The sequence below is a fragment of the Pseudonaja textilis genome, chromosome 15, assembly GCF_049901715.1.
Source record: "Pseudonaja textilis isolate UNSWEBS1 chromosome 15, rPseTex1.2, whole genome shotgun sequence".
Classification (NCBI taxonomy): domain Eukaryota; kingdom Metazoa; phylum Chordata; class Lepidosauria; order Squamata; family Elapidae; genus Pseudonaja; species Pseudonaja textilis.
Genome location: NC_142004.1, coordinates 12853804 through 12873101, shown reverse-complemented (window position 1 = coordinate 12873101; position 19298 = coordinate 12853804). Strand labels below are relative to the sequence as shown.

General features: G+C 43.2%; 1 protein-coding gene across 2 annotated transcripts in view; it reads left to right on the top strand.

Moving 5' to 3' along the window:
• The window catches only part of SCARF2 (scavenger receptor class F member 2), an 82780-nt gene that overhangs the window by 39779 nt on the left and 23703 nt on the right, over positions 1–19298 (top strand). Inside the window, exons 6-9 of one of the 2 annotated variants that reach the window (XM_026717069.2) lie at positions 65–193; positions 15706–15809; positions 16062–16176; positions 19064–19182. In XM_026717069.2, the coding sequence (XP_026572854.2) occupies positions 65–193; positions 15706–15809; positions 16062–16176; positions 19064–19182 (467 nt within the window). The remainder of the gene's footprint in view (positions 1–64; positions 194–15705; positions 15810–16061; positions 16177–19063; positions 19183–19298) is intronic. The other variant, XM_087913581.1, reaches the window with a different exon arrangement.

The following is a 19298-nucleotide window of genomic DNA, read 5'->3' as shown; positions in this document are numbered from 1 at the left end:
AGCCAACCCCTGGATGAAGCCCAGCCTCCACTACCCTGTGTTTGTCTTCTTGCCCTTTTCCCAGGTGCGAGACCAAATGCCGCAACGGGACTTACGGCGAGAACTGTGCCTTCGTCTGCAGCAGCTGTTTTAACGGGGAGTGCCACTTTGAGACCGGGAGGTGCCTCTGCCAAGCCGGGTTCCACGGCACGTTGTAAGTGGCTGTCACGCGGGAAGACCCCACCCTACCCCACCCCTACCCCGCACCCTGCCCTGTCTGCCTCTGGGCAAGGCTGGGCTTAGCCAAGGAAGCTGAAATACATCTGCGGTCTTGCTTGCTGAAGCAAAGCCAAATGGATTCCAACAATCACTCTAATTAAATCATGATTCTCGAGCCAAACTTCAAAAAACTTCAAAGGATTCATTAGAGGCGACATGCTGGCACTGCCCTGTATGACGCCAACTCTGGCCTACGTCATTTACAGTCCCTTGTGACCCTGTTTCCCTCTCTCCCCCCGGGTGTGTCATAAAGCAAATTCTCCAACTGAGCACTTTCACAGGCTGAGTGTCATCAATCACGTTCTCCAATTAAATATATTCAGGGACAAAAGCTCTGGTAGTTTAGTTAGAATCTTTTAAAGATAAAGAGTTGGAATGTACTTTCGATTTCAAACTGCTGCACGGCTCTTCCAGATTTCCTTCCTCCCCCCACCCTCCTTTTTTTATGGTAACTACTAAAACAGGCATAGGAATGTTTTATGAGTTGACATTTATGCTTTTCTTAAGACTAAAAAATTTACATTTTCGTCTTGTCGCAGGTTCCTCCTCCTTTTACAACAAGGTGATCTGTGTTCTTTAAGGAAATCAACCAACGCAGGAGTGCCCCGTTTCCTGTTGGGTCCTTCTTGCTAAAGGGACACTTAGATCTGGGTTTGCAACAGGGTTTCTCAACCTTGGCTTGAAGCTTCAACTCCCAGAATTCCCCAGCCAGTCAGGTGGGGGAATAAATCTAAGACAAGTAGTCCTCCACTTACAACTACAATTGAGCCCAAAATGCATGTTGCTAAGTGAGACATTTGTTAAGGGAGTTTTGCCCCATTTTATGACGTTCCTTGCCACGTTTGTTAGGTGAATCACTGCAGTTGTGAAATTTAGTTGCACAATCATTAAGTGAATCTGTCTTCCCCGCTGAGTTTGCTTGTCAGAAGGACGCGAGAGGGAATCACTTGACCCCCGGGATCCTACAACCGTCATAAATATGAATCAGTTGCCAAGCTTCCAAATTTTTGATCACATGATCATGGGGGATGCTGCAATGGTCATAAGTGTGAAAACGGGTCGTAAGTCACTTTTTTCAGTGCCATTGCAACCTTGGTCACTAAGTGAACTGTTTGTAAGTCGAGGACTACCTGTATAGACCCAGTGGAAGCGGCTGACTGAGGAATTGTGGGAGTTGAAGTCCACCCAATTTTAAGCTGTGTAGGTTGAGAAACACTGGTTGAGAGATTAGCCAGTCCGGTTAAATAAGCAGAAAAGTGTCACCTAGATAGCATTTTACACACTTTATAAAAGTCTTATTCATGCATATTCCTATATGATAATGTTGGCACTGGAGAAAAAATGGAGGCTGGCAGCTGACTGGAAAGATGGTTTGACGATGAACAGAACCACCAAGCACGTGTGGTTCTGGGCAGCTGGCCACATGGAGTTGAGAGTAGGGGAGGTGTTTATACCTTCTCTGGGCTTTGCACTTCAGTTTCCTGTTCCTGTGCAAGGACATGTATTATATTGGTTGTTGTAGAGGTCGTGTAGGGGTCATAGCTGGCTCTATTGGTTGTCTGAGCTAAGTTTGGTTGAAGTTTGGAGGGTGATGCAATGTCCTTAGGAGACTGTGCAATGAGATGAGCTCTTAGTGGGTTGATCCTATTATGTCCTGAAGGGTCATGTCTTAAGCCCTTCATCCTGGAGCTGAAGGTATTTTGTTTTGTAGATAGGCTGGCCCAGTCTTTCTTAATGGGCACAAAATATCTTCTGGGAGCAGGGGCTCTGAGTTTCTGTCTCCCTTAAGATTTTTGAATTTCTCTTTTAGGGGAAATATAATATTCTGCCTTTTTAACATTTCCTAAAATATTTCATTCTTCTAGGAGAGAAGTGGGTGCTAACTTTCTACAATATTGAGGTGTAATTTCTCAATCTCAGCAGTTTTTATTTGTGTGGATTTCTGCTCCCAGAATTTCTCAGCCAGCTTGCTTCCATTGATTCTAGATCAATAGCTGCTTCTTTTAATTCAGAGTCAGCAATGGTCAGTTCCTATGCAGGCCCCCCAGAACCTCTTTTAGACAATATCCTGCTTGGGTTTGGAGATGATGAAATACTTCGAAGGAGCAAAATGTGTGTACCAGCCCTGCAAAGGGTCAGTGCACCCTTGTCATTTCTTTAAAAGAAAAAATATTTCTTCCATTTCTTTCTAGTTAAGGACAAAGAGTAGGTAGGATCTTATGTTTTTCCTCTTCCTCAAAGAGAAATTTATGATCCTACCCACTCTCAAAACAGAGTAGCCTTTAAAAAATACCAAAACAGCATCTTCTTTTTTTCAAATATGTTTTTATTATTTTATATAATACGTTTTCTTTCTATGTTGAGCAGTGTGCTCTCTAGGTGTCCAAGATGTTAATATACAAACATCGTTATGAATATATATATATATATATATATATATATATATATATGTAATATATAAGCAAATAGGATAACATCAATCATATTATATTATCTTTCATTATAATGTTGATTATATAACTGTCAGAAATATTTATTCATCTGCTTTTCTTTTGTCTATAAAGCATGTTTCACCTAATCCCACTCCCCTAACCTCAATATCTGTCCTGTAAGCATTTATAGAATAGTTCTCATGTTATGAAGTAATCCGAATCTTCTTTTCCTTTAATTTTTAACCTATCCATCTCTGCACATTCCAGAATTCTTTTGATTATAAGATCGTCTGCGGGGATTTCTGGGTTTTTCCAGCTGTGCATATGCAATCCTAGAAAACAGCATCTTCTGGCTGACAGAAAGTTGTCCCCTTATGGCTGAAGCACAAAATCTTCGTTTCCTGACATCCACAGTCCTTTAGTTTGGCAGAAAAGGGACCTCCTGGCTACTTCGTCGTGTTTAGTCAGGGCATGATTCTTCAAGACAAAGCTTATATTTATTATCCTGGGAGGCGGGGGCGGGGGTGGGGGTTCCAACAAATTCTTCCTGTGTTTTCTGCAAAGAAAGCTGACTTCCCCTTCTGGGTGAAGAAGGGGATCTTTCTGCCCACTGTTTCTTTTCTATTATATATGTAAAACAGAATTCTTGCAAGCTTAGGCTTCTCTTTGTGTTTTATTCCGCAACATCTGCTTTCCCAACCTGGGGCACCCATCAGTGTGTTGGGATTAAAATTCACATCCTTCTCAGATGGACTGCAGGATGCTAATCAGCTCCAGATCAGTTTGTGCTAAACTTCTAAAGCATTGCTTCTCAACTTGGTGGCGAGTTTTAAGTTAGGTGGGCTTCAGCTCCCAGAATTTCCCACCCAGCTAGCAGATTAACAGAGGTAGAAGGGACCTTGGAGGTCATCTAGTCCAACCCCCCCCCCCAAGGCAGGAGACCCTACACCATTTCTGACAGAAGACAGTCCAGTCTCTTCTTGAAAGCTTCCAGTGGTGAAGCTCCCACAACTTCCGAAGGCAACTTCTGTTCCATTGGTTGATGGCTCTCACTGTCAGAAAGTTTCTCCTGATTTCTAGATTGAATCTCTCCTTGTTCAGTTTCCATCCATTATTCCTTGTCTGGCCTTTGGGTGCTTTAGAAAATAGCTTGACCCCTTCCTCCCTGTGGCAGCCCCTCAAATACTGGAAGACTGCTAGCGTGTCTCTCCTGGTCTTTCTTTTCCCTAGACTAACTAAGCCCAGTTCCTGCAACTGTTCATCATATGTTTTAGTCTCCAGTCCCCTCATCATCCTGGTTGCTCTTCTCTGCATTTTTTTGAGAGCCTCAACATCTTTTTTATAGTGTGGTGACCAAAATGGGATGCAGTACTCTAAGTGTGGTCTTATTAAAGCTTTATAGAGTGGTATTAGTAACTCCCTTGATCTTGATTGTATCCCTCTGTTAATGCAACTTAGGATTGCATTGGCTTTTTTGGCTGCTGCTGCACACTGCTGGCTCCTAATTAGCTGGTTGTCCACTAAGACTCCAAGATCCCTCTCACAGTTCCTGCTACTGAGCCTGGTTTCACCCAGTCTATATGTGTCCTTTTGGTTTTTCTTGCCTAAGTGTCAGACTTTATTGGGTTGTTAATAACTGGCCCCAGGAGCTATGAAGAAGACAGAAGCAGCTTCTGGATTTAGTTCAGAAACAGGTTCCAGCATCCACGAAACCTCATTGTGGTTCTTGAAGCCATCTTGGGCCACAATTGCTGAAAAGTCTCGGTTCCTGTGATTGCAAGAAGGGTGGAATGGGTATCCCTGTTCCCTATAAAACTAACATCAAAACAGTCCTCGATATTGTTGCCAGATTGGAGGATATGAGAGTTATCCTTTAATTGGCCCTTAGACATCATTAATCATCTGTAATCAACCCCCCAAGCTGGAACATTTTCCAACTATGTCTCGTCCTTTCTCCCTCCCTCCTTCCTTCCTGCTTTTTCTTTCATCCCTTCTTCCTTTTCTTTTTTTTTTTTGCAGTTTCCTTCCTTCCTCTTGCACAGCTTCTGCTGAGTTCCAGGCCTCCCTGTGAAACACATTTGGCGCATTTGTAAAACAGGTTGTGTGGGGAGAAAGAGAGAGACATCTGGATTTTCTTCCTTGGGAACTCGGGTGTTGTGGCCTGCGGTCCCCATACGTTGCTCCGGTCAAACTATGAAAGGACTTTGGATGCAGATGGGAGGGAAGCCCTGGGAAGCCCCTGTTAAAAATAGGTTTGGTGGGGAATTTGTCCTTTTGGCTTCTGGTGGATGAGTGTGCTCTTCCCAGTCTGTTGGGAGGGATTGCATGGATTTGTTTGTGCCCTCAGAAAAGCTTTAGTCCACCCGAACTATTTTAATCAAAGAAAAGCCACCACATATAAACACATCATAAATGAGGCAGGAAAATTTAAATCAAGGCAGGAACTAAAAGATCAACGAAGTAGAATTGGAATGGTGGGCTTAGCTACAAGTCCAATCAAGATATAGACAAGATATGAAAGAATGGAGGATCAGTAGACAGCCTATGATATTGGAGAAAATATTACTTGGATCAGAGGACAAACTGATAAGGAAAATCTACAGAAGTTTATTGGATTATAAACTGGAGCGGGTACAAGAAACGATGTTGGCATGGGCAAAAATTTTGGGGCATGGAATCAATTTGGACAGTTGGCAAACTTTATGGGAAAGAAACAAAAAAAAATTGCCCACATCGTATAAAGAAAACCTATATAAAATGTTTTATAGGTGGCATCTTCCTCCAGCAAAATTGTCTAAAATGTATCAAAATATATCACCTAACTGCTGGAAATGCACCAAAGAATAGGGTTCATATACCACATACAGTGGAAATGTAGAAAAACCCAGGAATTTTGGCAGAGAATTCGGAGGTGGCGTGAGGAAATGGTAGGGCATAAAGTGGAATATAAACCAGAATTTTTTCTTCTTGGAATTATAACAGAAAAATACAACAAAGAAGAAGTCTATTTAACAATACATGTGATTACAGCAGCAAAACAAACCTTTGCTCAAAAGTGGAAAGACAAAGAAATTCCCGATGAAAATGATGTAATAAAAATGATATGGACATGTGCTGAGATGGATAAATTAACTTTAGACCTGAAATATAAAGACAAGATAGAATACTATAAAGTGTGGGATAAATTCTATCAATGGTGGGGAAAAAGGAAGGATCTAGAATCAAAAGAGATAGGGTTGGCAGAACGTATGACTAGAATTGGAAACTATTGCATAAATGTTATATTTGTTTATTTATTTATTTGTTTGTTTGTTTGTTTAGTCAGGCGATTATAAGATAACAGATATAAGTATAAACATAGTTATGAATACATGAAATGGATGCATATAAGAAAAATAAAAAAAGAAACAATAGGACAGGGATGGTAGGCACATTGGTGCGCTTATGCACACCCCCTACAGACCTCTTAGGAAAGGGGTGAGGGCAATAGTAGACAGGCTAAGGTTAAAGTTTTTGGAGTTTGGGGAAGAAACCACAGGGTCAGGTAGAGTATTCCAGACATTGACCACTCTGTGGCTGAAGTCGTATTTCCTGCAATCAAGTTTGGCGCAATTAACCTTGAGTTTGTATCTATTGTGCTCTTGTGTTGTTATGGTTGAAGCTGAAGTATTCATTGATAGGTAGGACATTGCAATGTATGATTTTATATACTCTACTTAGATCGGACTGAAGGCGGCCAAGTTCTAGGTTTTCTAGGTCTAGAATTTTGAGTCTGGTGTCATAAGGTATTCTGCAACAAGTAGAGGAGTGGAGAACTCTTCTTGTGAAATATTTCTGGACTTTCTCAACTGTGTTAATATCAGATACGTAATGCAGGTTCCAGACTGATGAGCTGTATTCAAGTATTGGTCTAGCAAATGTTTTGTATGCTCTAGCTAGTAGTGTGATATTACCAGAGAAAAATCTACGTAGGATTAGGTTAACAACTCTTAATGCCTTTTTGGCTATGTAGTTACAGTGGGCTCTAGCACTTAGATCATTAGAGATGAGTACTCCAAGGTCCTTGACAGAGTTTGGATCATCAACAAGGTCTTGACTATTCAGCTTGTATTTTATTTTCATATATTTTTTTGCCAATATGTAAGACAGAGCATTTATTTGTTGAGATTTGAAGTTGCTATTTGATTGACCATTCTGATACATAGTCGAGGTCTTTTTGAAGGGTAGCAGTATTGTCAGTGGTGTTGAATAGCTTTACATCATCGGCAAAGAGAACGCAGTTACTCTTAATATGATCACAGAGGTCATTTATGTAGAGTATGAAGAGAGTTGGTCCTAGAACACTGCCTTGTGGGACACCACTGTTGACAGGTACAGAATTTGATAGGACACTCCCAATTTTGACCATTTGTTGTCTGTTTGACAGGGATGCTTCTATCCAGTTATGCAATTTTCCAGAGATACCATAAGATTTTGGTTTTAGGAGTACTTTGTCATGTACCACTGAATCAAAGGCTTTACAGAAGTCTACGTAGATTGCTTTGCCCTGATCGAGTTGTGTAGTCCATATGTTTTTGCAGTGTGCAGATGTATAAATGAAGATATGTATATAAAATACGTATTCTATGCCATAATATATATGACAAACAGGATTGTCTGGACGATCACACCATGTCCAATGTTTTTAATGATTTACTTAATAAATTTTTGAAGAAAAAAGAAAAGAAAAGCTGAAGGTTGGCTTAGGCAGCGTTTCTCAATCGTAACAACTTTAAGATTGGTGGACTTCAGCTCCCAGAATTCCCCAGCCAGCAATGTTTCAAGCTGCCAAGACTGAGGAATGCTGGTTTGGGGGGGGGGGCTACAGAATGTTTCAGCCCTCCCAAGATGATTCTCATAGCCCTTCACAGGTTGGCAGTGTGAGCCAGCTTGGTGCCAGGGTGCCTGCAGGTCTGCAGGACATGGCATCCAAATATGCTCTTTGGAAAAGTAAAAAAAAGAGCATAATAAAGTGGCTGAAACCTCACAGAGGTTGCTGAGCCTCCAAGAGCTCGTCATTCTTGCCTGAAACCATCAACTGGGCAAAAACTACGAAGATGCAAAATTCTGCAGAACTGCAAACTCTCAAACGAGTCTCCAAATTGAAAACAGTACGGCAGGCAGGAAACACGTTCCTTTGTAAGCCGGCCAGCTTGCAGCTGCTGCGAAGAGCCAGGAAGCTTCTGGGCCAAACCAGCACATGGCCCTGAGGAGGGCAGGATCCGAGCCAAGGACAAAACAACCTCCCGAGGTCCAAGAGGCATCAGCATTCCTGGGAGGATGGGATGGCCAAGCCTCCGCCCGTTGCTGCTTAGGGAGAGTGAGCCCCCTCCAGCCAGGCTGACTCCTTTCTTCAGGGTTAGCTCACTCGTCGGGGGGCGGGAGGAGTAGGGGGTGGGTTTCCAAAGGGATTGCAGACTACAGGAGCCATTTGCACCACTCAGGTGACCCTGAGGACACCGATAAGCCTCCAAGTGGCCTCGAAGACCCTCTAAAAGGACGCAAATGACCGGCTGCCTGCAAGGAATATAAATCCTTCCATTCCCCACCATCCAGTCAGAGCCGAAGAAGCTTCTTGGGTGAGAAGCAAAACATCTTCAAAGAAAAAAACTCAAGAAAGTCCAGTTGCCTCCTGAAAAAGCCCCTTTGGGACAACCATCACCTGGAGGACTGAGAATCTCTACAGACTTTTAGCCATACAGTTTGGGATGGACCCCCTTGGAATGGTGTGGGAGGAGGAATGGATTTCCAGAGGGGGAAATAATTGAAGACTACAGGAACCATTTGCAGTACTCAGGTGACCCTGAGGACACAGATAAGCCTCCAAGTGGCCTCAGCGACCCTCTAAAAGGACGCAAATGACCAGCTGTCTGTAAGGAGTATCAATCCTTCCCTTCCCCACCATCCAGTCAGAGCTGAGGAAGCTTCTTGGATGAGGAGCGAAACGTCTTCAAAGGAAAACCAGAAACTCTTGAAAAAAGCACCTTTGGGACGGCTGGTGAAAATCCTCAGCCAGGCTGTCAGGCGTTAATGATGGACTGCCACCATAAAACTGCTTAAACCCATCTCTGGGCTAGTGAGTGGCAGGAACAGGTGGACTTACGACCACAGTTTCTATTTCTAAGCAAGAGGGTTGTGAGCCACTCTCTGTTTTATGACCTTTTTTGGCCACTGTTGTTAAGCGAATCACATATTTGTTAAGCAAATCCGGTTTCCCCCTCCCCCCTCTTGGTTTTTCTTGTCGGAAACGGGCTGGGAAGGTTGCAAATGTTGATGGGACACGGTGACCATGGTAAATATATGCCAGGTGCCATTTGGATTGTGCGATTGTGGAAAGGCTGTGACAGTCATAAGAACAAGGACCAGCCATAAGCCGCTTTTTTCCAGTGCTGCCGTAACTTCAAACAATCATTAAAGGAATGGCTGTAAGGCAAGGACCCTCTGTATCTCAATTTAGAAGCCAGGCTAAACCACAGTGCTCACTCATAAGAAGCTCCCACACTTGGACTACTAGCTTGGTGAGGAGTGGCTAGCTGTCAGGCCTTCCCCGTCTAGGTCGCTAGGAAAGAAAGACCCTCGACTCCATTGGGTTGAAGCGATAGGATCTTTTACTGAGGATAGCTGGTGGCAGCAAACAGAAAGGTTAGATCTGTTGTGCTTTGCTGGCAGCAGGTGTGGATGTCTGAGGTCTCGGAGAGCGAGGACTCAGAGGAGGGGCCTGTGTGTGAGGCAGGGATGGGGCCAGGACCATCAGGGAGTGGAGTCCTGCCTTTGGAGATGGTGGAGGCTGGCAGCAGTGATAAAGAAGCCCCTGAGGAGCCTGTGCTCAGCGTGTGTGCGTGCAGGGCTGCTCAAAGGAAAGAGCACCTGCAGCAGCATGGGCAACTCGGGAGTAAGGCTGCAAGGTAATGGCCCCTCCCTTAAGAGATAAAAGCCAGCTGAGAATCCGGAGTTCTTTGCAGGAAGCAAAGAAGATTTTGCACTCAAGCCTGGTGGACGGTCGGAATATCTTGGTTGGTGTTTGGAGACTCTTTGTGTTTGAAATATTTCTTAGTAACTTTATCTCATGTTCTTGGCAGCCTTGCACCACCTTGGCAAGGCTCGTTCTTATCAGAGACAATTAGTTGGAAACAGCCTTTTAACTGTGAAGGAATGGAATTTGTAAAGAATCATTAAAAGATTTTGCTGTTACCTCTGTTTGGGTGTTTGTTTCCTTGGAACAAGGTTTGGGTCAGAACAAGATCTGAGGTTCCTGCGCAAAGAGTTACAATTCTTTCCTCTTCTGCCCGGCCCTCCCACCCCTCGACCAGTCTGTCACCCTCCAATCGTTGTAGCCCAAAGGCATTTGGGGATTAGCTCGGTAGGTGCCACTTGGTGCAGTTCATTCTTTTCCCAGGCTCCACAGCCTTGAACATTGGAACAGGCTAGTTCTCACACCGTTCATTCTCTCTCTTTCTCCCTCTCTCTCCCCTTCCCACCCTCCCTCTCTCTCTACACACACACACACACACACACACACACACCCTTGCCCATCTCTACCCTCTATGTGCCAAATAGCCCCCTCCCCTAACAATTCATGACAGGATGCCAGCAAAGCCCTAAGCTGAAGAGGGCAGATCTGACACTAACAGAGTTCATAAATTGGGCACATGGGCCCAAGCGGGGAAGGGAACCGTAAGCAAAGGTGTCCCAAGGGGCAGCTCTTATAGGTCAGAGGAGCACGGCCTTCCTATGCTCAAAGTGCCACGTTTTTTTCTCTTTTTAAAAAAACTGCCCATTTTGGAGGAAAAAATTATGTTGCAAGTCCATTTTTCACTTTAAAGAACCCAAATGTGGAAAATCATCCCACTTTAACAGCCAACAACGGCTGTTATGTCGGGAAATTACTTATTTTGGCTTGGGCATCAAGGTAAAAGGTAAAGGTTCCCCTCGCCCCTACATGCCAGTCATTTCCGGCTCTAGAGGGGCAGTGCTCATTGGTTCACTCCCAGCTGGTCTTCGGAGCCAGGGATTCGCCCAAACCAGCAGAATCCCACCCCTGCTTACAAGTTGCATTTACAATTACTGCATCCTCTCAGAGGTTACACGGTCCAGATTTGGCTGTTCGGCAACCGGCAAGTAGTTACGACAGTTGCAGAGTCCAGGGGTCAAAGGGTCATCATATGTGACCTTTCCAGGCTGCTTAATTAACTTTAAATATTAACTTTCCAGCTAAGTTAATGGGGGAAGCCGGATTTGCTAAACGGCTGTGCGATTTGCTTAAAAATTGCAGTGATTCGCTTAATGACCTTTGCACACAAAAAAAGTGTTGCAAAATTGGCTGCAAGTCACTCAGCCACTGCCTTGAAGTCCTTTCCAATTGTGGTCGTAAGTCAAGGATGACCAGTGAGGCTTTTCTCTTGTAGAAAGCTGCTTAGGCAAAGGTTTCCCTCGCACGTGATAGGTCCTCGTCGTTTCCGGCTCTAGGGGGCGGTGCTCATCTCCATTACAAAGCCGAAAAACCAGCGCTGTCCAAAGACGTCTCCGTGGTCATGTGGCCAGCATGAGTAAACGCCGCCGAAGGCGCACGGAACGCTATTTCCTTCCCTATTTTTTCTACTTGCATTTTTTAAATATATATTTTTTTTATTTTTCCATTATTACAACATAAAACATCACCGTTTCAACAGCATTTTTGACATGTATACAGGTTCTTATCTTATATATCTTAACACATTGTATTTACATTTATCTAATATTAATTAATGACTTTTTCTATAATTGTTATTCTTATATATTCTACATCTTTACAGTTTCGTTTCTTGAGGTCTCTTACAGATTAATTTCTTATTTCTGTATGTCACCCAATCATGCCATTTTATTCCAAATTAAGAAATATTTGGATTCTTTTTTCTCTTTCAGTTTCAGTGTGAAAGTGTGAAATTCCCCCCCGGCCCATTTTCCCAGGCTGAAGAAGGTGGCAGTGTGGAAGCGTCTGGTGCTAATATGGCTTCCAAAGCTGACACAAAGTGGCCCCTATTTTTCTACTTGCATTTTTTTTTTAATGTGCTTTTGAACTGCTAGGTTGGCAGAAGCTGGACAAGGAACAGGAGTTTGCTCTGTTACGCGGCGCTAGGGATTTGAATCGCCAAACTGCCGGCCTTTCTGATCGACAAGCGCAGCATCTTAGCCACCACGTCCCTTTTTGGCTTGGGCACAGCAGGATTTAAAGGACATTTAAAAGAGACGGGGGTATTTTTAAGCCTTGCAGGTCACCCATGTGGCTCCTTCTGCTTCTCCAAACCCTTCAGGGTTGTCCAAAGGTTTCCCTCCCGGGGGGCGGCAGCTCTGGGGAAGTAAGATAACCACAGGCAGGCATGGCTGCATCCTGCATCCTGCATTTTGCTGACCCCTTGGGACTGTTTGCTGGATACACAGTTTGGAGGGAGACTGTAAGAGCCATTAAAAAAAGAGCTCAGGGCCAGGAACGTCCGAGAGAAAGCTCCTCAAAGTCAAGATGGAGGCCACGGCTATGACTGAAGCCCCCTCCCCCTTTTAACATAGATTAGAAATGATGCTGTTGCAGCTGCCAGATGGATTTTTTTGCTTTTTTGGCAGTCACATCCCAAGGATGCCTCTGCTCAGGCCTTGGCATGGAGCCAGCCAGTTTTGTGGTTGGCGGCTGCCTCATTTTTTCCAGCTTCTGAGGACCCCAATGGGGAAGCCATGGTGGTACAAGCGAAGGCATTGAACTGGCAGGGGCCCAAATGTTGATCCTCCTTTGGGTTTTTTGGGGGGCTGGGGGGCTGGGGAGTTACCATAAGCCTTCTGGGGTCTCACATGTCTATTCTGGGGCTTATTTTAAAATAAAATGTGAAAACTAGTATCAGCAAATTTTAGCAACTCAATCTTTATTTATTCAAAATATGGATATAACTGCCCATCATAAAACAACTCTGGGCAATTTGCTATCCATAAAACAGCATAAAGGCAATGTTATAAAAACCCACATCAATAAAAATAAAGATTCAGTCCTGAGATTTAGGGTCTCCAACCTTGGCAACTTTAACTCCCAGAATTCAACTCCCAGAATTTTCTGTTCTATTCTATTCTATCCCTACTCTTATTCTAATTCTATTCTATTCTACTCTATTCTACCCTATTCCACTCTACTCTACTGTCTTCTATTCTATACTGCATTCTATTTTTCTATTCCATTCCATTCGTTCCATTCTATTCCCTATTCTATCCTTTTTTTAGAAAAATACTTTATTAAACAAATTTATACAAATTACAATAAAACCAAAGTCCACTTATCACAATGTGAGCAAGACAGCGTTCACTCAATTTGACCTCTCTCAAATTATGTAAAATAATCATTCACACTCATTACATTAATGTATAGCATGAAGTTTCATCTAGTTATATATTACAAACGTATATCCGATTGCATGTGATATTGCTAATTTCCGTCATGCCTTCTTATTTGACTTTCTTTTGTTCATTTGATGTCTACCTTCCAACCAACTGTGCCATAAATTCCAAATCTCGTAGTTCTCTGACTCCTCGTTGTGTCTGAGTTCCATTGAGTTCCATCCTGTCCATTTCTGCACATGCCCAAGTTTTCTTTATAATCATAAAGTTGGGGGGAGTATTTTCACATTCCCAATTCTGGGCAAAGGCAAACCTTGCTGCTGTTAATATGTGAAGTATAATATATAATGATTTTTTACTAATCTTTTGTTTTAAAATTCCTAATAAAAATATCTCTGGTTTCAGTTCAATTTTAACTTTTGTAATTGCTTATATGTTCTATTCTATTCCCCATTCCATTCCTATTCCTATTTTTATATTCTATTTTATTCTGTTCTGTCCTATTCTATTCCATTCCTATTCCTATTCTATTCTATTCTATTCTATTCTATTCCTTATTTTGTTCTATTCTATGCTATTCTATTCTCCTTCTATTCTGCTTCTAATCTATTCTATTCCCTATTTTGTTCTGTTCTATTCTATTCTATTCTATTCTATTCTATTCTATTCTATTCTAATTCTATTCTATTCCTTATTTTGTTCTATTCTATTCTATTCTATTCCTATTCTATTCTATTCTATTCTATTCTATTCCTTATTTTGTTTTATTCCGTTCTATTCTATTCCTTATTTTGTTCTATTCTATTCTATTCTATTCTATTCTATTCCATTCCATTCTATTCTAATTCTATTCTATTCCTTATTCCTATTCTATTCTATTCTATTCTATTCTAATCTAATCTAATCTAATTCTATTCTATTCCTTATTTTGTTCTATTCTATTCTATTCTGTTCTATTCCTATTCTATTCTATTCTATTCTATTCTATTCTATTCTATTCCTTATTTTGTTTTATTCCGTTCTATTCTATTCCTTATTCTATTCTATTCTATTCTATTCTATTCTATTCTATTCTATTCTATTCTATTCTATTCTAGTTCTATTCTATTCCTTATTCCTATTCCTATTCTATTCTATTCTATTCTATTCTATTCTATTCTATTCTATTCTATTCCTTATTCTTTATTCCTATTCTGTTCTGTTCTATTCTATTCTGTTCTTGTTCCTGTTCCTGTTCCTACTCTATTCTATTCTATTCCTTATTCTTTATTCTTTATTCCTATTCTGTTCCGTTCTGTTCTGTTCTATTCTGTTCTATTCTATTCTTGTTCTTGTTCTTGTTCTTGTTCTTGTTCCTATTCCTGTTCCTGTTCCTATTCCTATTCCATTCCATTCTATTCTATTCTATTCTATTCTATTCCTTAGTCTTTATTCTTTATTCCTATTCTGTTCTGTTCTGTTCTGTTCTATTCTATTCTATTCTATTCTATTCTATTCTATTCTATTCTATTCTATTCTATTCTTGTTCTTGTTCCTGTTCCTATTCCTATTCCATTCCATTCCATTCCATTCCATTCCATTCCATTCCATTCTATTCTATTCTATTCCTTAGTCTTTATTCTTTATTCCTATTCTGTTCTGTTCTGTTCTGTTCTGTTCTATTCTATTCTATTCTATTCTGTTCTTGTTCTTGTTCTTGTTCCTGTTCCTGTTCCTACTCTATTCTATTCTGTTCTGTTCTGTTCTGTTCTGTTCTATTCCCTATTCCTTATTCCTATTCCATTCCATTCCATTCCATTCCATTCCATTCCATTCTATTCTATTCTATTCTATTCTATTCTATTCTATTCTATTCTATTCTATTCTTGTTCTTGTTCCTGTTCCTATTCCTATTCCATTCCATTCCATTCCATTCCATTCCATTCCATTCTATTCTATTCTATTCCTTAGTCTTTATTCTTTATTCCTATTCTGTTCTGTTCTGTTCTGTTCTGTTCTATTCTATTCTATTCTATTCTATTCTGTTCTTGTTCTTGTTCTTGTTCCTGTTCCTGTTCCTACTCTATTCTATTCTGTTCTGTTCTGTTCTGTTCTGTTCTATTCCCTATTCCCTATTCCTTATTCCTATTCCATTCCATTCCATTCCATTCCTATTCTATTCTATTCTATTGTCTTTTCTTTTCTTTTCTATTCTATGCTATGCTATGGTATTCTATGCTATTCTATTCTATGTTATTCCTTATTCCTATTCCTATTCTATTCTTTTCTATTCTATTCTATTCCTTATTCCTTATTCCTATTCCTATTCTATTCTATTCCTTTTTTTGTTCTAGTCTGTTCTATTCTATTCTATTCTATTCTATTCCATTCCATTCCTATTCCTATTCCTATTCCATTCCATTCTCTTTTCTATTCTATTCTATGCTATGCTATGCTACGCTACACTATTCCTTATTCCTATTCCTATTCTATTCTATTCTATTCTATTCTATTCTATTCTATTCTATTCTATTCTATTCTATTCTTCTTCTCTGAGTAATTTAAATGGAAGATTGTGGTGAGCTCCAGGTCTGTTTTTGGCGGAGGGGCAACTAACCTCTTTTGCCAACTCTTCCTTCGCCAGCTGCAACCTGACCTGCCCAACTGGCCACTACGGTGCAAACTGTGCTGAGCTGTGCAACTGCCACAAGGACTCCTGCAACCCCTTCACCGGCCTGTGCCACATGGGTAAGTCCCTGGCCAGCCTCCCTGCAAACCTTCCTGCCCCATCTGGGTAGGGGAGGTGCCAGGCCAGGTTCAGAAAGCGGATGCAACAGCCTCCTCACAGTCTCGCAGCTGCCATCTTGCTTTTTTTTCAGCACACTCTGCAACACACACACACACACACACATATACACAAACACACATCCCACTTTGCAAGGCCAGCTGGCTTGTGGCTTCCTCTGCCTACTGACTCTGGCCAACCTCTTTCCTCCCCAGAGGCGAACCAGCGGATGGGAGTCATTGGTGCTGGAGTCCTCCTGATCTTCCTGCTTTGCCTCCTCTCGTTGTTGTCCTGCTGTTGCATTTGCCGCAAGAAGGATCAGGCCCGGGAGTGAGTACCCATGGTGGGGAGGGGGCACCTCGGGGGGGAGGGTGTGAGCAGAAGGAGGGAAGCTGCAGAAATCCCGAAAAGAGCCCTGGCTGGAAAAGGGTGCCAGGACGGGGGAGGAAGGGTAGACCAGGGGGGCACTTCCATCTGGCACAGCTTCCCTTAAAGGCAAAGGTTCCCCTGGCACATCCATGCTAGTCGTTCCTGGCTCTAGTGGGTGCTGCTCAGTGGTGGGATTCGGCCAGTTCACACCACTTGGGAGAACCAGTTATTAACTTTCTGAGCAGTTCGGTGAATTGGTTGCTGGAAGAAATCATTAGGGTGGAGAACCGGTTGTTAAATGATTTGAATCCCACCGCTGGCGGTGCTCATCTCCGTTACAAAGCCGAAGAGCCAGCGCTGTCCGACGACGTCTCCATGGTCATGTGGCCGGGCATGAGTAAACACCTTCAAAGGCGCACGGAACGCTGTGACCTTCCCACCAAAGTGTCAGCGTTCCGGAAAACCTCCACTCCAACAAATAACTCAGAGGCATCCTCTCCAAGGTTCTTTTTATTAGAGTAATAAACTGACACATCTGGGCAATCCCAAATCTGAAAGTTCCAGGTTTCCTTGCAATAAGTAGAAAATCACAAATTCACCCCCTGCACCCATCATCGCATCACATGCCCCAATCTCCATCCGTCCCAACTTGAGACGTCCTCTCACCCAGGTGCAGAAAGGACATGACCTTGACTTAGGAGAAGAATGCTATTATGTCTAACTATATACGCTCCAAGAAATTCCCCCCTCCCATTTTCCCAGGCTCAAGATTGTGGCAGCGTGGAAGCATCTGGGGCTAATATGGCTTCCAAAGCGGTCCCTATTTTTCTACTTGCATTTTTTAATGTGTTTTCAAACTGCTCGGTTGGCAGAAGCTGGGACCAGTAAGAGGAGCTCACTCTGTTAGCGCGGCGCTGGGGATTCGAACCACTGAACTGCTGGCCTTTCTGATCAACAAGCTCAGTTTGTCTTAGTCCTGAGCCACCACGTCCCTTAGTTTAGTTAATTGTTAGCTTATGAAAATGGAAAGCTTAGGAAAATGGAAAGTTTAGGAAAGCTTAGCTGCCCAAGTTCCTGAGAATAATTATGGATAGTCCTTGACTTATGACCACAATGGAGCCCAACGCTTCTGCTGTTAAGCAAAAACAGTTCAGTTACTCTTTTTTTGCCCTATTTTAGAACCATTCTTGCCAGTGTTGTTAAGTGAACCACTGCAGTGGTTAAATTAGTCACACAGCTGTTAAGCCCACCTGGCTTTTCCATTGACCTGGTTGTGAGAAGTCTCAAAAGGGGATCCCAGGATCCCAGAACCGTCATAAATGTGAGTTGGTTGCCAAAGTGCCTGAATTTTGATGGCGTGAACCTGGGGATGCAGCAGCGGTCAAAAGGGTGAAAAATGGTCATAACTCACTTTTTTGGGGATGTCCAAACTTCAAATGGCCACTAAGCGAACTGCTGTAAGTCAAGGACTCCCTGTAATCAATGAAAGAGCTTCACTCCCAGAGTTGTGGGTGCTCCATCACTGGATGTTTTCAAGCAAAGTTTGGACAACCATTTGTCCAGAAGTTTTGGACTTCCCCTTGCCCAGAATTCCCCTTGCTGCCCGGGAGAATTATGGGTATTGAAGTCCAAACGTCTTGAAGTGGACAAGGTTGGAAAATCCTGCTTCATTCCATCCGCAGCTGTAGGTGTCACTTTCCCCTGCCCCAAATTACAGCGCCTCCCCCCGAACTCACCTTGACAGGTAAGATAAGTGATATGCAGGGAAGTCTTAGACGGAAGGAGCAAATTATAAAGATGCAATGCCGTATGACGACCCCCTCCCCCCCACATCATATTGAGACCTGCGGTGGCACACTGGTTAGAAGGCAGTATTGCAAGCTAATTCTGCAGACTGCTAGCAGTCCGATCCTGACCGGCTCAAGGTTGACTCAGCCTTCCGTCCTTCCGAGGTCGGTATAATGAGGACCCAGATTGTTGGGGGCAAGTGACTGACTGTGTAAACCACTTAGAGAGGGCTGGAAAGCACTGTGAAGCAATTGCTATCCTTCCTTCCCTTCCTTCCTTCCTTCCTTCCTTCCTTCCTTCCTTCCTCTCCCTCCCTCCCTTCCTCTCCCTCCCATCTTTCTCCCTTCCTTCCCTCCTCTCTCCCTCCCATCTCTTTCTCCTTCCTTCCTCTCTCCCTCCCATCTCTTTCTCCCTTCCTTCCTCCTCTCTCCCTCCCATCTCTTTCTCCTTTCTTCCTCCCTCCATCCCTCTCTCCCTGCCATCTTTTTCCTTCCTTCCTTCCCTCCTTTCTCCCCTGCCATCTCTTTCTCCTTCTTTCCTTCCTTCCTTCCTCTGTCCCTCCCATCTCTTTCTCCTTCCTTCTTTCTCTCCTCTCTCCCTCCCATCTTTCTCCTTCCTTCCTTCCTCTGTCCCTCCCATCTCTTTCTCCTTCCTTCCGCCATCTCTCCCTGCCATCTCTTTCTCCTTCTTTCCTTCCTCCCTTCCCTCCTCTCTCCCTCCCATCTCTTTCTTTCCTTCCTTCCTTCCTTCCTTCCTTCCTTCCTTCCTTCCTTCCTTCCTTCCTTCCTTCCTGTGCAGGGGTTAGAATGGAGTATTGCAAGCTAATTCTGCTGGCTGCCAGCCGTTCAATCCTGACCGGCTCCAGGTTGACTCAGCCTTCCCTCCTTCCGAGATCGATCAAATGAGGACCCCGATTGTTGGGGGCAAGAGGCTGACTCTGTAAACCGCGTAGAGAGGGCTGGAAAACACCACGAAGCAGTATAATAAGTCTAAGTGTTATTGCTATCCATGCAGCAACTTTCGATCGTGGTCTCACCTGGTGATCCAACTTCCTTCACAGCATTCGCCAGGACTTGGCTCGCAAAAAATCTTCAAGGCGCCTCTGTGGACAGTTCAGCCAAATCAGTTTGAAGCTCCCCCGGATCCCCCTTCGCCGTCAGAAGTTGCCAAAAGTTGTAGGTAAGGATCCACTCCGCTACATGGCCTTGGTCATGGTTAATGGACCTGAAATGGGGAGCGGGGGGCTGATGCCAGACTGATATTTTTGTGACCCCCTCCCTCTGGAGGTCCCTGGC